The sequence below is a fragment of the Nicotiana sylvestris genome, chromosome 12 (assembly GCF_000393655.2).
Source record: "Nicotiana sylvestris chromosome 12, ASM39365v2, whole genome shotgun sequence".
Classification (NCBI taxonomy): domain Eukaryota; kingdom Viridiplantae; phylum Streptophyta; class Magnoliopsida; order Solanales; family Solanaceae; genus Nicotiana; species Nicotiana sylvestris.
Window position 1 is genome coordinate 122,657,025 of NC_091068.1, and position 17,114 is coordinate 122,674,138.

At 36.4% G+C, this 17,114-nt stretch overlaps 1 protein-coding gene across 1 annotated transcript; it reads left to right on the top strand.

Moving 5' to 3' along the window:
* The first annotated feature begins 4,955 nt into the window (after positions 1 to 4,955).
* Positions 4,956 to 16,893, top strand: LOC104212541 (light-inducible protein CPRF3-like). Its single transcript, XM_009761837.2, has 6 exons — positions 4,956 to 5,312; positions 12,823 to 12,936; positions 13,014 to 13,091; positions 15,328 to 15,393; positions 15,545 to 15,610; positions 15,688 to 16,893. Exons 1-6 carry the CDS (start codon positions 5,133 to 5,135, stop codon positions 16,024 to 16,026), a joined length of 843 nt encoding a protein of 280 aa, XP_009760139.1. The 5' UTR covers positions 4,956 to 5,132; the 3' UTR covers positions 16,027 to 16,893.
* Positions 16,894 to 17,114: the final 221 nt, after the last annotated feature.

The window sequence follows — 17,114 nt, forward strand, 5'->3', positions numbered from 1 at the left end:
TACTCGATATTGCTATGTTTACTTACTTAATAGTAAATATGAAGCAATAGACGCATTCAAGCAATACAAAAATGAAGTTAAAATGCAACTTAACAAGAAAATCAAAATGATAAGAAGTGATAGGGGTGGTGAATATGAATCTCCTTTTGAACAAATATGTTTAGAATATGGAATTATTCATCAAATAACGGCCCCTTACACGCCCTAATCCAATGGGATTGCAGAAAGAAAGAATCGTTCATTAAAGGAGATGATGAACGTATTATTGATAAGTTCTGGTTTGCCACAGAATTTCTGGGGGGAAGCCGTTCTTACGGCTAGCCAAATACTAAATCGAGTACCCCATAGCAAAACACAATCCATTCCATATGAAAAATGGAAAGGAAGGAACTCCAACTTGAATTATTTTAAAGTGTAGGGGTGTTTGGCAAAAGTGCAAGTTTCTAAACCTAAAAGGGTAAAAATAGGACCGAAAGCCGTTGATTGTGTTTTCATAGGATATGCGACTAATAGTAAAGCATATCAATTTCTGGTTCATAAATCAGAAAATCCTGACATTCATAATAATATGGTTATAGAATCAGATAATGTTGAGTTCTTTGAAAATATATATCCGTATAAAAAGGAATGTGAGTTGATTGGTGAAGGATCTAAATGACCTCGGGAAGAAACAAAAGAAAATACACTTAACCAGGAGGATCCAAGACGTAGTAAACGTCAAAGGACGTCTACTTCATTTGGACCAGATTTTGTGACTTTCTTATTGGAAAATGCGCCTCAAACATTTAAAGAAGCTATGTCTTCTTCGGAATCATTGTTTTGGAAAGAGGCAGTTAATAGTGAAATAGAATCCATACTAAACAACCATACATGGGAATTTGTTGATCTCCCTCCTGGAAATAAACCGTTGGGTTCTAAATGGATCTTTAAGAGGAAAACGAAAGATGATGACACTATTGACAAATTTAAGGCAAGACTTGTGGTCAAAGGGTATGACAACGAGAAGGTCTTGACTATTTCGATACATACTCTTCAATTACAAGAATTACGTCCATACGAATATTAGTAGCGTTAGCTGTAGTTTATGGTCTTGAAATTCATCAAATGGATGTTAAGACAACCTTCTTACATGGAGAGTTGGAGGAAGAAATTTACATGGAACAATCTAAAGGGTTTGTAGTTCCCGGTAAAGAAAAGAAGGTATGTAGACTTGTTAAGTCCCTTTACGGACTAAAACAAGCACCCAAACAATGGCATGCGAAATTTGACCAAACAATGTTGTCAAATAGTTTTAAAATAAATGAATGTGATAAATGTATGTACATTAAAAACATTCCAAATCACATAGTCATTGTTTGCTTATATGTGGATGATATGCTGATAATGAGTAATGATATTGCTAACATAAATGCGACTAAGCACATGCTAACTGGCAAGTTTGATATGAAAGACTTGGGAGTTGCTGATTTAATTCTGGCAATTAAGATCCATAAGACTTCTCAAGGTCTGTCATTGTCATAATCTCATTATATTAAGACAGTACTTGAAAAATTCAAGCACTTGGGCTTTAAAGTTGCAATGACTCCAATTGACGTGAATCTTGCATTAGCAAAGAATAAAGGCCAAAGCATATCACAATTGGATTATGATCGTGTGTTGGGATGCTTAATGTACATCATGAATTGTACACGACCAGATATAGCTTGTGCTATAAGTAAATTGAGTTGATATACGAGCAATCCAGGTCAATTTTATTGGATGGTAATGAAACGAGTTTTGGGATATTTAAAACATACCCAGGATTTTGCTTTGCACTACAGTAAATATCCTACAGTCATTAAGGGATACTGTGATGCAAATTGGATCACCGGATCAACTGATTCCAAGTCCACAAGTGAATATGTATTCACTATTGATGGAGGAGCGTTATCTTAGAAGTCGTCCAAACAAACTTGTATTGCCCGCTCTACAATGGAGGCTAAATTCATAGCCTTAGATAAAGCCGATGAAGAAGCTGAATGGCTCTGGAATTTCTTGGAAGATATTCCATTTTGGCCCAAACCATTGGCACCAATATGCATACATTGCGATAGCAATTGGAAGGTCTGGGAGCGTTATGTATAACGGTAAATCTCGTCATATACGACGAAGACATAAAATCGTTAGGCAATTACTCTCTAGAGGAATTATCACGATTGATTATGTAAAGTCAAGTGATAATGTGTCGGATCCACTTATGAAAGGCCTAACTAGAGAGGTAGTTGAGAAATCATCAAGGGGAATGGAACTATGGCCGAGAACAAGTCATAGTGGCGGTAACTCTACCTAGAAGACTGGAGATCCCAAGATCTAGGTTCAAGGAGATCAAATAAAGTCATTAATGACGGTTCAACATTGTCAACTAAACTTTTGGTCCATTCTCGTGATGAGACAATGTTCAACTACCAAGGATAAAACATTAAGGCTTTTTAATGATTTCTAAATTTGATACGGGGTATATCAAATAGTATATCTACTGGATGACACATTTAGGAATCACCTATGTAAGTGTGAAGTGTTAGCTGCTTCAAGGAGAACTTTGTAAGGCCAGTTCTCTATGCACTTATAAAACCAGGTGGTGTTCATGGCTGAAACGAACACAACAATGAGAACCAAAGACGGTTAAGGGTTGGTTGTGTGACTTTTGGTTGTCTAGGTATACACCAAAGTTCGACGGTTCAAAGATATCAAATCTACTGATTGACCGAGTATATCCGACATAAGTTCACTACGGAAAGTTCAAAGGGAAACCTACTTATCCAGATGCAATTAATCCTTGCTTGTGAATCACACAGTTTTTCCATGCATATTTCCATAATATAGCCATTCCCCATTCATGTGGGGGATTGTTGGGATTTTTTAAGCATTAATGAGGCTTAAAAGAGGGTGAATGAGAAATGGAGGGAAATAGAAGGAAATGAAAATTTTAAGTGAAATTTTAAGTTTCTCCCATTGGCAAAGGAACATTGTCCCATATTAGAAGAGGAAGAGTTTTTTTATGGGTATATAAGCAATTGCTCTTCTTCTAGCTCTTAAAGAGTTGAGAAGAAGGCAAGCCTCGCGCCGTCGTCGTCGTCGCTCACTCGGCTCGGCTTCGGCTTTGGATTCAGATTCAGATTCGGATTTGGTCAAATGATCGATTGATTGATTAATAAAATATTAACAGAAATGTTATTAAATATTTTTTTAATAACAGAATATTAATATTGAAATAAATATTAATATTAAATACAATCCGTTTTTTAGTTGTGTAACTGAAAATTAAATTACCCTCTTCAATTTTCCCTCTTTATTGTTGATTAAATAGCCATTTATGTTATGACATTTGTGGCCGTTTTGCATAAACAACCATTCTGAAGAGTTGCACCTCTTCAGATTTCAGCCAAACTTTGGCTATAAATACAAGACTATTCTGCTCAGAATTTCCATACGAATTTTCTGAGTTCTTCTCCTTTCTTCTGTATATTTTAACTTCAAAGAAAGCAACAGTAAGTGTGATTTGCTACCGAACTTTGTGTTCGTTGAAACACTAGGGTTTGAAGTACCACTACACCAGTGTGTAATTCATTCTATACTGGGAGGAAATAATCCATAACCTTGGGTACTAGGAGGGAATTAAATTCCTTAAGGAAATACTGTGAATTCAGTGGGCTCGAATTGGTTTTTGTTATTTCGTTTACATTTCTGTTTATGTTATTTTATTTTCTTCAGAATTATTTTACAAATACAGATTACTAACAAAAAATACTTTATTCACATTCGGTTTATACCAAGTCGTGTTAATTTTCTACAATTGTCTGATAAGAGAATAAGTGCATCAATTATAATTAAGTGATAAAATTAACATAAAAATAAATGCCGTGCATCGCTTTCAAATTCGGCTGAGTGGCCAATTATTATTTTGCCCAAATATTTTCAATGGAACCTACAATATCCTAGTAGAAGGAGAGCCTTGACGTAATTAGTAAAGTTGCTGCCATGTGATAATGAGGTTACTGATTCAAACAATGGAAAGAACATCTTGCAGACATGTATGGTAAGACTGCTTACAATTGACCTTTGTGGTCCGGTCCTTTTCTGGATCCCGCGCATAGCGGGAACTTAATGCACCGAAATGCTCTTTAGCTAGAAAATTTCACTTTTTAGCTAGAAAATATAATTAAATTCGGCTGGGCAGTCAATTAGTATTTTCCCAATTTTTTTCAAGGGAACAGATCATTTCTGAGTCCAGCAGAAGAAAAATTTTAGCGTAATTGATAAAATTGCCGCCAGGTGACCAACAGGTTAGCCCAAGCGGTATCACATAACACTATAGTTCAAATATACAAACACAACAATCAGATAAATAATAAAAGTGACACCACTTAGTATTCCGATCCGTGTAGCTCATGCAGTCTGAGACAACTATTTTGAGGGAGGTCGCGAACCTTCAGCTGCACTTTTTTTTGTAGAAATATTTTGTGCCCATCCACAAAATAGTTGTGCCTGGGTTTGAACCGCTGACCTCTTTGGCATTACGAAAACACTAAACTAGTGGATGATAAATCACAATTACATAGACTAGCGACAGTAAATTATTTTAAACGTTAAAGGATGCTGCTGCCTTTTGTTTTTTTTGGTTGTATTTTTGTATGTTGTACAAATTTACATCAATTTTTTATTTGTTTAAATGGTGACACCGCTTATGCAATATTCTGCGTACGCTACTGGTTACGGGTTCAAGCCGTAAAAATATCTTGCAGAGATGTAAAGTAAGGCTGCAATAGACCCTTGTGGTCCGCTCCTTCCCGAATCTAGCGCATAACGGGAGTTTAGTGTGGCTGCCCTTTATACCATGACCCAGCACAACAGACCAGCTTCAGGCACGTGCCAGCGTCCACTCACAAGTTTACGTGCGTATATTTTACAACACTTGGCATCTACAGGTACATGGCTTCCAATCTTGGAAGTTGTGTCGCGGTTATCTGGCAGGACACGTGTCGTTTCCGCACCCCTCCTCCTCCTCTGTTTCCTTTTTGCTGCCTCCTCAATACTCACCAAGTACTCTCACTCGTTACCTTACTAGTTACCACCTGATATGTTAGTTTGTATGCATGAACTACGAAGAGATACACAAATCGGCGCCGTGCACGGCGGACGGTAGGTTTTCCGATGATAAACTGGTGGAATTTGAGTGGGAAGCGGCGGAGGCGTTAGCTCGTTTGTCGCATCCGGTGACTGGCGATGTTCAACTCTGCATGGACGCCCGGGATGCAGCTGGCTTATATTCGACAGTATGTGTATTATGAATGTATTCAATTTTTTATAGACTAACAATATGATAAATCCTTTTTATTGATAACTGTAATGTACAATTTAAATGCATTACTATAACTTAGGGGAAAAAAGGTTAAATTTACACCAATATTATTTGAAATTGAACAACTTTACCCTCAGGTAAAACGCTTATCCGCCTTTAGGAAAAAGTTTCATTTTTGTCCTTAACCCATAAGGGATGTCCAACTGTGGGTAATCTAAATCATATTCATATTCAAAAGTTGAGGGGTAAATATAGATATTTCTTTCGAATAAATTTAGACATATTATGGCTGCTATACTTCTCTTTAGTGTGATTCCCCCTTCTGAAATAACATTGTGTATTAAATAAGGAAATCATATATCTGCTCCGGTGAACTATTTGATTTTGAGTAAAGAGTTTAAATTGAGCTTTATTGGCTTCAAAAACCAAATAAAGTACTACTAATTATTATAGACTAGTTGAGTTAATTGAGTAAGGATTATCAAGAGAGGGGGCAAAAGGGAAAAAAAGGAACCGGGAACTACTCTCTGATGCAACGCAGATGCAATATATTTATGTATGTCTAGATCAAAGTTGCTACTAATGATTAGTTTCCTTGTCATGTCAGCTTTTTTAGAACGTACAATGTGAGTTGTTTCCTATGTTAGATTAAGATATGACACATCCAAGTTGAATTAATTGAGTTGGAATTGCGGATTTTCTTCCTTTATTGTCTAGGATGTTAGAAATTACAGTCTCTTCTACAGACTTCTAGTGTGACCCACATATAAAGTAATAAATTATTTACCTTGTCTCCCAAAGGAAATAATATATCAGATAATATTCTGTAGTTATGCATATATTGGTAGTTTCTTTGATGGAAAGAAATTACCATATATTAGGAGTCCCTAGGGTAATTATAATTTATGGAAAAGTCTTTAGGGTTAAAGTATTTGCCTAAGAGTCCCTAGCCTACCTATAAATACGCTTGTGACTCCATCAGTTTGGCATCCTACGATAGGCATAGGCTAGAAGACTCCTTAGATTTTCTCTCAAGATTCTCTAAAGGAATTCCCCACATCACTTGAACAACCATGGCTGAAGGTACGTTCCTATTAATATTCCGCTGTGTTGGCTCTGTGTTTGTATTCGAATTTTCAACATGTGGTATCAAAGCCGTCCTTTAGCTATGTTGTTCAGTTTTGGATTTGCTCGTTATGAGTAATTTGACAACTTTGTTATGATCTTTGCAAAAGGATGTGAATCGATGTTGATTATCAGTATATACGTGTTCTATGTATAAGTTATTTTTCTATTTTTTAGAGTCTAAGTATGTTACATAGATCACAGTAGTTTAAGAGATCACAAACACGACAGATTCGTGATGTTTGCATACACGGTTAAAGAACAACGAACAAGAAGAATCCGTTTAATCACTTGACCCATATAATTTTGTTGTTTCTGATCAATTGCACTTCTTCCTTGCATAAAGAAACTGGCTGTTTGGATAATTGATCATTAGACTGTCTTTCTTTGTTTGGAATTGTTTTCTTAATAATACCACTCAAAAGGAGATATATTTATTTGCTTATTATAAAATAATCTCTTTACTTGTTTTGAAACTTGTGCCTTTCGTTTCCTCCGTATGGATCTTGGCGAGGTCAATTACCAAATTTGTTAACCTCATTCCTTGGAACGTGAATTTAGTTGCTGCTTTTAAACAATGAGTTTTTGGAAGGTCTTTGTTTCAATTTTGATCAAGATTGTAGTTGAATTCTGTAATTAGATTGTTCAATTTAAAAGAATCGAGACGGCCTATTACTTAATTGTTTTAGTTGTCCTTATATATTGATTGATTTTGTGGTTCTCACTGTAATTATCTAAAAAAAAAGATTCTTGTTTCTTGGGGCATGAATCAACTTACTGTCCTAGTAAAACTTTAGAGCCTTTTAAACATTTTGTAAAGCCACTTAGCAATTAAGGCTTTATTCCCGACGCACTCACTGTCTAACCAATTTGCATAAGATTGCAAATTATGTTTTCATAAATTAACTATTTTGAGATGTCATATGAGTTTTCTTTTATGTGATGTACTTAGGAGTAGCCACGACATCTTGAGTACTTGATATAGAAGGAATTTAGTTGTTTAATCACATAAAGTTTAGTGATTAAGATTATAATGGCATCCACTTAGTCCAGTTGTCTTAATAAAATGGTAACTCGGCCGTACAGGGAGGTAACCATTTTAGTGAGATTAATTGAAATGAGATAGTAAACCTTTAAGTTGAAAATTATCTTATGCCCACAGGTACGGATTATTTTTTATGCATTTCAGTTTACTAGTCTAATAAAGTTAGTAAATTCTATGCATGAGTTGCAACCTCTGCCCACAGGAAGGTCTAGAATTTATTATGAATAGGTATTTTACACGATTCACCTTTGATGGATTGTACTTCATAGCTTATGTATGTTTATCCTTGTTTTGCAGTCTTTACCGCTTTTCCTACTGCTATTTTTAATGAGAATGCTCGAATCCCAATGCTTTCTGGTGACAATTATGCTGAATGGAAGGAGAAAATCCTTCTCACTTTAGGGTGCTCGGACCTAGACCTGGCACTCCGTGTGGATGAACCACCTATTCCCATGGAATCAAGTATGCCAGCTGCTAAGGCTAATTATGAGCGGTGGGAGCGATCTAATCGCTTAAGTTTAATGCTCATAAAAACTCACATAAGTCAAAGCATTGGGGGTTCTATCCCTGATAGCGATAAGGTCAAAGCTTACATGAAGGCAATTGATGAACAATTCGTAAGCTCTAACAAGGCATTGGCCAGCACCCTTATGAAGAGGCTCTCAAGTATGACTTTCGACAGAAGTCGTACCGTGCGTGAGCACATTATGGAGACGAGAGACATTGCTGCTAAACTCAAGTCCCTTGATGTGGATATGTCTGAACCATTTCTTGTGCATTTCATTCTCAACTCCCTTCCTGCGGAATATGGTTCGATCAAGATTTCTTACAACACACATAAGGATAAATGGTCAATCAATGAACTTTTGACCATGTGTGTTCAAGAAGAAGAGAGGTTGACGCATGAGATACCTGAAAGTGTTAATATGGTGACTCATGGTAAGAGAAATGCAAAGAAGGGCAAAAGTGTTCCCATGAAGAAGATAAGCACCTTTGACAAAGATACTTGTCGTTTCTGTAAGAAGAAGGGACGCTGGAAGAAGGATTGCTTGAAATACAAGAAATGACTTGAGAAGAAAGGTAATTTTACCTTTGTATGTTATGAATCTAATTTTACTGAAGTTTTTGATAATACATGGTGGATTAATTCTGGTGCTACAATTCACATTGCCAAAATCATGCAGGGCTTTCTAACTCAGAGGAAGCCGATAGGAAGTGAACAATACGTCTATTCTGGCAATATGACACGTTCACGTGTGAAAAGCGTGGGGACTTATAGGCTCATTTTGAAGGATGGTTTTCACTTAGATTTAGAAAATACTTTTTATGTTCCAAAATATTCTAGAAATTTAATTTCTCTTTCAAGACTATCGATTAGTGGATATGATTTGAATTTTCATTATCCTTCTGTGAAACTTTTGAAATATAATAAAGTTATTGGTTTTGAAAATTTGAATGGAAATTTATATAAACTTGAGCTAGACCCCACATTTGAATGCAATGTTTTAACTTTGCATGATAAAGAAATTGACACTAAGCGATGTATTATCAATGAGAACTCATCTAGTCTTTGGCACAAGATATTGAGACACATCTCTATTGATAGAGTCAAAAGGTTGGTTAATGATGGAGTTCTAAAAACTCTTGATTTTTCTGACTTTGGGACTTGTGTGGACCGCATAAAGGGTAAGCAGACCGACAAATCAACTAAAGGTGCCAAAAGGAGTTCTCAATTACTTGAGATCATACATATAGACATATGTGGACCTTTTCCTACCCCTTGCTTGAATGGTGAGAGATATTTTATCTCGTTTATTGATGACTATTCAAGATATATGTATCTTTATTTTCTGTTTAACAAATTAGAATCACTTGATGCTTTTAAAGTTTACCGAACAGAAGTAGAGAAACAAACTGGTACTCAGATTAAAATTGTAAGATCTGATAGGGGTGGAGAATATTATGGTAGGTACACAGATAAGGGACAAGTTAAGGATCCATTTGCTGAGTTCCTTGAAAGTGAAGGTATAATTGCTCAATATACCATGCTAAGAACACCACAACAAAATGGTGTGGCAGAAAGAAGGAACCAGACATTAATGGACATAGTAAGAAACATGATTAGCAGATCAAGTTTACCTTTATCCTTATGGAGTGAAGCCTTAAAAACCGTTGTGTATATTTTAAATAAAGTTCCATCCAAGGTTGTCCCCAAGACACCTTTTGAGTTATGGAAAGGATGGAAACCTAGTTTAAATCATTTACACGTTTGGAGATGTGCAATTGAAGTAAGTGTTTATAACCCATAACTAAAAAAGAAGTTGGATGAAAGAACAATAAGCGGTTATTTTATAGGCTATGCGGTTAACTCTAACGGATTTAGGTTTTATTGTCCTTCTCATTCTCCTAAAATTGTTGAAGCTAGAAACGCTAAATTTCTTGAGGAGCATGAAGAGAGTGGGAGTGGTTTGACTCAAAGGGTGGAATTGGAAGAAATAAGGGAACCACCTATGATACCTTTATATATTGGGAACTCTAATGTTGCTCAGAAAAATTCTCATGAATTATTTGAACAACAACAAATTTAAGAGCCACCACTACTTGAGGAGCCACATGAAGATCAACCCGCTTTACCTGAACCCACTGAAGAAGTGTCTGAATCAGTGGGAGTGAGAAAATCCTCAAGAATTCGAAAATCAGCAATTTCTAACGACTATGTTGTATATCTCCAAGAATCTAATTATGATATTGGACTAAAAGATGATCCATGCTCGTTTTCACAAGCCATGAGTGGAGAAAACTCCACACTTTGGTATGATGCCATAAAAGAAGAGTTAGAATCTATGGCTAAAAACAAAGTCTGGGATCTCATTGAATTACCAAAGGGATCCTCTACCAAAGGTTCCAAGTGGGTATTTAAAACTAAAAGAGACTCATTGGGTAATATCGAACGATATAAAGCCAGACTTGTAGCCAAGGGTTTTACTCCAAGGGAAAACATTGATTACCATGAAACCTTTTCTCCAGTATCAAAGAAGGATTCATTGAGAATAATCATGGCATTAGTAGCTCATTTTAATTTAGAGTTACATCAAATGGATGTGAAAACAACTTTCCTGAATGGAGATCTTGAAGAGTAGGTATACATGAGTCAGCCTGAAGGATTTTGTGATAAGGACAAAAGTCGCCTTGTTTGCAAGTTGAATAAATCCATTTATGGGCAAAAACAGGCTTCCCCTCAATGGTTTATTAAATTTCATAATGTTATTTCTTCATTTGGATTTACGGAGAACATCATTGATCAGTGTATATACCTTAAGATAAGTGGGAGCAAATATATATTTTTCTAGTCCTATATGTGGATCATATTTTGCTTGCAAGTAGTGATTTGGGATTGTTGCACGAAACTAAACAGTTCCTTATTCAGAATTTTGAGAGGAAGGATATGGGTGAAGCCTCTTATGTCATTGGCATAGAGATTCACAGAGATAAATCTCAAAGATTACTTGGACTGTCTCAAAAGGCCTACATTGAAAGAATTCTGGAAAGATTCGGGATGAAAAACTGTTTACCTATAGCAGCACCCATAATTAAATGTGACAAATTCTCATTGAATCAATGTCCACAAAATGCATTGGAAAATGAGCAAATGAAAGACATTCCCTATGCTTCCCTTATTGGGAGTCTTATGTATGCACACGTTTGTACTAGACCTGATATTGTTTTTGCGGTAAGAATGCTTGGCAGATATCAAAGTAACCATGGTCTTGACTATTGGAAAGCTGGTAAAAGGGTCTTGAGATATTTGCAAGGAACCAAGGATTTTAAGCTCACATACAAATGCTCTGACTCATTGGAGGTGATTGTATATTCAGACTCTGATTTGGGTGGATGCAAAGACACTGGTAAATCTACTTCAGGATACATTTTCCTTCTTGCTGGAGGTGCTGTGTCTTGGAGAAGTGTCAAGCAGACCATTGTTGCAATATCCACAATGGAAGATGAATTTATAGCATGCTATGAATCTACATCACAGGCGTTATGGTTGAAAAACTTTATTTTCGGCCTTAGGATTATCGATTCCATTTCAAGGCCATTGAGAATTTTTTGTGAAAATTCAGCTGCAGTTTTCTTTTCTAAGAATAATAAAAGTGGCAGCCGAAGCAAGCACATCGACATAAAGTACTTGATGGTTAGAGACTATGTGAAGAAGCAAGATGTGAATTTTGAGCATGTTAGTACTACTTTGATGATTGCAGATCCTATGACTAAAGGTCTGCCGGCTAATATTTTCACGGATCATGTAACCCATATGGGGCTTAGTAGCTCAATTTAGTCTTGCTTTGCTCTCTAACAGTTTGTCTAGATATTATGTTTATTTTGATATACATGACAGTGCACACTTTTGGTGTTTCATGTATTATTTGTGATCATTGGATCAATAAAGTTGGACTATGAATGACTTATATTAAGTTCATTCATAAAGTTGTTAGACATTTTATTAGAATATATTGTGCATTGTAATACATGGAAGGAAATGTTTGTTTAAAAGCATGACCGCCATGATTCGTGTTATAATATATTCTAGTTAAAATGATTGTCGCATAACTTTTAGTCGAGTGATAAAGTTTATGGCCATATTATATGTTTATCTCTCATAAAGGATTATCTGGTTTTAATATGTGGGCCAAGTGGGAGAATGTTAGAAATTACCGTCTCTTCTAGAGACTTCTAGTGTGGCCCACATATAAGGTAATGAATTATTTACCTTGTCTCCCAAAGAAAATAATATATCAGATAATATGCGGTAGTTATGCATATATGGTAGTTTCTTTGATGGAAAGAAATTACCATATATTAGGAGTCCTTCGGGTAATTATAATTTATGGAGAAGTCCCTAGGGCTAATGTATTTGCCTAAGAGTCCCTAGCCTACCTATAAATACGCATGTGACTCCATCATTCTGGCATCCTACGATAGGCACAGGCTAGAAGACTCCTTAGATTTTCTCAAGGTTCTTTAAAGGAATTCCCACATCACTTGAAGCTGAAGGTGCGTTCCTATTAATATTCTGCTGTGTTGGCTCTGTGTTTGTATTTGAATTTTCAACATAGGAGACAAAGGCTAATATGCTTTCTGTTTTTTGATATGGGTTTATTTAGCTGTTGACGAGATAATCTTCTAATGAAAGTAAACTTTCATTAGAAAAAATGGATTCCAAATAGCATTATGGGCATTGTGGACTAGTACATAGCTATTGCAATTCTGTCACCCAGCCTTTTGACTGACATCAGCGATGCTCTTGTTTGTCCAGGAGCAAGAAATAGCCATTCAGTCTGAGGATGAATCTGAACTCGATACAAGTCTTCTATGTGCTTCAAATAATCCACCAGTTACCAGCGGCAAATTGAGGCAGGATTTGACTGAGGTGCTGTTAAAATTACAATCTCTTATCCTTATTCCTTAGATGTTCCTACTTTCTTATCGTAGCAACTGTTTTCTCAGGCGGAGAAGGAAGGAAGGAGGCTGCGCCGTGTATTTGCAAATAGAGAATCTGCGAGGCAGACAATTCGCCGAAGACAGGTATGTTCATCTGAGCTATTTTCGTCAGGAACACCAGTATAACTCGCAGCTGTTCTGGACCAGTTATATCTCAATATAATGTGCTTTTCCTCCGAGGAATTGCCTCTCTAGCATAACCTGTGTGGTCGAACGCTACATATTTGGTGTCTTCTTTTATAAGTTGACTTTTGACCTGCTTGTATTCATTATTTTTGGTTGGACCAGTACTTTGTTTATATCTCTGTCGCATGCACTGGTTTATGTTCATCATGAATGCTTTGGGAAGTAAAGTCTCCTGGAGAGTGTCGAAAGGATTTCTCCTTAATAAGGTTTAGGCCTTGTTGTCCATGGTGCTTTCTTTGTGTTTAGGCCATTTCACTAGTTTTAGATTAACACATGCCATTCTCTGCTAAGTAGGAATGGCTATTCTCTTTTTCCAAAGATGTCTTTGTTTTCTCAAGTGGAAGCAGCTACTTCGGTTTCATTAAAATAATAAGCGTTTCAATTAACAAGGAATTCTCTCTTTTCTTTTCTTGGTGTCAACCTAAAAGTTTAGCATAATTGTCATCATATTCGTCTTGTAGCTAATATCAACTGACTAGATTATTGTGTCTCCTGTTTTCAATTTAGCCGCATTTTCCCTAAGGTAGTCCACAAGATAACATTTTCCTACTCTGCGATATCCTTTCTTCACAACATATCAAATGGAAAGAGAAGTGGGGCACCTCCTTCTAAGGAATAGAATACATCTCAATACTTTTTCCTCTTCGGATCCCAGCTCCCAAACTCTCTTTAGCTTGTAAGCTTAGGTCTCTAGCTAAGTGGGATTAGGCGAAGGTATCAAGGTTATGCTTGTTGATATTCTAATGAGTGCAGAATTTTTCACCTTAAATTTTATGAAGTTTTTTGGTCCTGCTGTGTTGTCTTGCTTTGATGCTCCGAATTTGTTAGGGGAATATTCGAAAACTTTTGTCTTCTCCTTCTTTGAAGAATTATTCTTAAACAATGATTAAGGTAGCTTCCCTCCCTTTTTGAAGGACTCACTTTGTTTTTATCCGTCTCAATATGATATCCATTTTCTTGAACAGTTAAGTTTTACCATGTAATCTAAGAATCCACATCTACTCCACTCTTGCCAATACAGTACTTTTCCTCTATTGTTCTAAATAAAATGTTAATATATGGTCCTGATGTCTCCACTTAATATTACTCAGTGATGATTATGCCAAGTGAAAGTAAGAATATGCATTTTGCGGAAGTAGTACCAAAATGCTGGACCAGAACAGTGCTTCCGTCTTGTTTTCTCACTGCTGTAGTAAGGTGGAACTTCTTAGAAAAAAAATATAAGGTCCCAAGTTGTCTTTCAGAAACAACCTCTACCTTCACAAGGTAGGGGTAAGGTATGCGTACACACTACCCTTCCCAGACCCCACTTGTGGGATTACACTGAGTTGTTGTTGTTGTTGTAAGTTGTGAGAAGGAGAACAGCAAAATTTTATAGGGATGTCTCTTCTTAAGTTTTTTCTTAAGCAAGAGTTGACCAAATCTTGTTATTTGGAAAACCGCATGAAGGTTGGTCTGGATTTGACAATTGATGCTAAAAGGAAACTGGATCAGATTCTAAAGTATCCTTGGTATAAAGATTTGATTTTGCTTTCTTGGATACTAGTAGTTAAATGCAAACTGAGGTTCTCATCGGGTGCAAACCAGTATTCTACTAGCACGAAGAAAGTTTATGCATTTACTGATCAACTACAACTTTAGAGTTGATCCTTTTCCAGTAACACGTTTATGCCTGCAGTCGCGGAACAATTTCCTGAAAAACTAATTGAGGCTATGGGTGAACTACTGGAGTTGGTTCTCTGGTTGAGTTGAGAAGTCAGAACTCAACTTACACAACAGAACATCACATGTTTTTTTTTTTCTGTAATTGTTTGGAATCGGGGTAATTTATTTGGCAACTGTTGCAACCGGGCAACCTATAGGGGCATCCCAATAATATATATGCGTCTACGCGGTCAATGTGTATTGTGGTTATGCGGTAATTATGACTTGTAAATATAACTTGCATTTGTACCCTAACCACTTGTCTTCCAACAAAGTTATCAGATTAAAAGGAATGACAAGTACGAGTTCAGTAGATCATCATTGAATTTTCCTATTCCAATGACTTCTACATTTTTTTCTGTTCCTCGGACAACTAACCAAATCGTGTCTAACAGAGCATAGCATGTCAAAGTCTAATTGTTTTTCCTAGGCCATGCAAGAGGAATTGACAAGAAAAGCAGCAGATCTTGCATTGGAGAACGAAAATTTGAAGAAGGTATGTGGAATATCTTTGCTCGTATGTTTCTCTTCCATTTGGAATCAGTTCCCTAACCTTGAGAGTAACTTAGTCCAATGCACAAAGTTACTTTAGGATCATTATCTCTGCAATAGTCATTTCCTGCTTGGTGACATTTTTGATGAAATAGAATAAGGAGCTTGCTGCTGCGGAGTATAGTTCTTTGAGGAACAAAAATAATAGCTTAAAAACGCAGGTAATATAGTTCAATATTGAGATTGACTTTGAATTACATATTTACATGAACACATTATTTGACTGATTAATTCACAGATGGCTAAAATAGTTAAGGCGGAAGTTCAAGAAACAGACGATGAGTCTAAGTTGATCACATCTGTGGAAACTCCTAGTACTTCGACTACATTCCCAACTTTCCTCCATAACCAAACTCAGGCAACGCCGTTCTTCTGGTCCTTTCAACCTTTAGATGGTCTACCATTACAAAGTGGTTCGCAAAGTATTTCTGGTATTACACGACAGCTGCCTATACCTCTTGGAGAATTTAAACCGTCTGACCAATTAACTAGAAAGTCACGTGATGATGAACAAGCCAGAGACTCCTTTATATATACTTCCGTTCCCTTGGCCGATGCCATTCCATGCGCAAAGTAATCCATTTTATCCACCGTCCTCAAATCATAATGACCAACACGGGACTTCTGTTGTTCATTTATGTAGTACTTCAACTCCAAGAACCACGGTCAACATGGAGAACCACCTAACAACTCCTCTGAAAGTTGAAACAGAAACTACTGACTCAATGGATACTATATATTCATAGAGACATCCTTCACGAAGCTGACAGTGCTTATCTACGAAATGAAGGTGCATCTGAAGGAAGAGAGCAGATATTAGGGGTTCGGTCTAAAGGGATGTTCCAGATGACTGCTACTTCAAGTCCTTCCATACAACCAGTTATTGCTAGACAAAGTGACGACCCTCAACAAGACAAAGTTACTTCTTCTGCTCGTGGACACGTAGCCGGTGCCTTCCCTAAAATGTATCAAGAACGTCTTTCATGCTCTAGCAACGCTTCTGCAGATGCCATTATAGCAGCAAAGGCCCGTAGGAAGAGGAAGGAGCTTATGAAATTAAAAAGCCAGTGTTATTATCAGTTCCATTAAACCGGTAAGGTTCTAAGGCATGAGATTAGCAGAAAAGAGAAAGAATAAATTACTAGAGATCAAATTACTATGTTTTTTTACCATTGGAGATTTACTTCTGTATGAGGTGGTGATGGTAATGAATAATTGCTGAGCCACAGAGAGGACCAAGCTCAAGTACTTTTCTCCACTGGATTTTGGTTTGAGTTGTTTCTCTTTTTCCCCATATTCTCTTCAGTATCTGTTTGCTGTATGTCTTTTGGTGCTAAACCATTGAAACTGTCGAGGCTATACTTTTGTAGAACCAGTATGTTATAACTTTGTAACGTGATTCATGCATTAATTATCTACGTGAAAATGATAATCTAAACCGGAATATATTCTATCCGGTAAATAGGCCTATGCAGCAAATATTTTAATTAGTGTCGTTATTGTTGAAAAAAGAAATATTCAGCATATTCTAACTATTTTTCAATTTTAGCCCGCGCCAGAAACTATTTACATTTGGTAGCTGAAAAAGTGTATAAATTTTGTATAATTTTTCTATATAACATACATAATGTATATATATATATTTTCCGGTTATTATTTTGAGAG

What these genes read in the sequence shown, in the direction of transcription:
- LOC104212541 (XM_009761837.2), top strand. Translation starts at nt 5,133, where the DNA reads ATGAACTACGAAGAGATACACAAATCGGCGCCGTGCACGGCGGACGGT. An exon ending in CAGCTGGCTTATATTCGACA is followed by an intron (nt 5,313 to 12,822) that starts GTATGTGTATTA and finishes TTGTTTGTCCAG; the next exon opens with GAGCAAGAAATAGCCATTCA. An exon ending in AGAACGAAAATTTGAAGAAG is followed by an intron (nt 15,394 to 15,544) that starts GTATGTGGAATA and finishes TTGATGAAATAG; the next exon opens with AATAAGGAGCTTGCTGCTGC.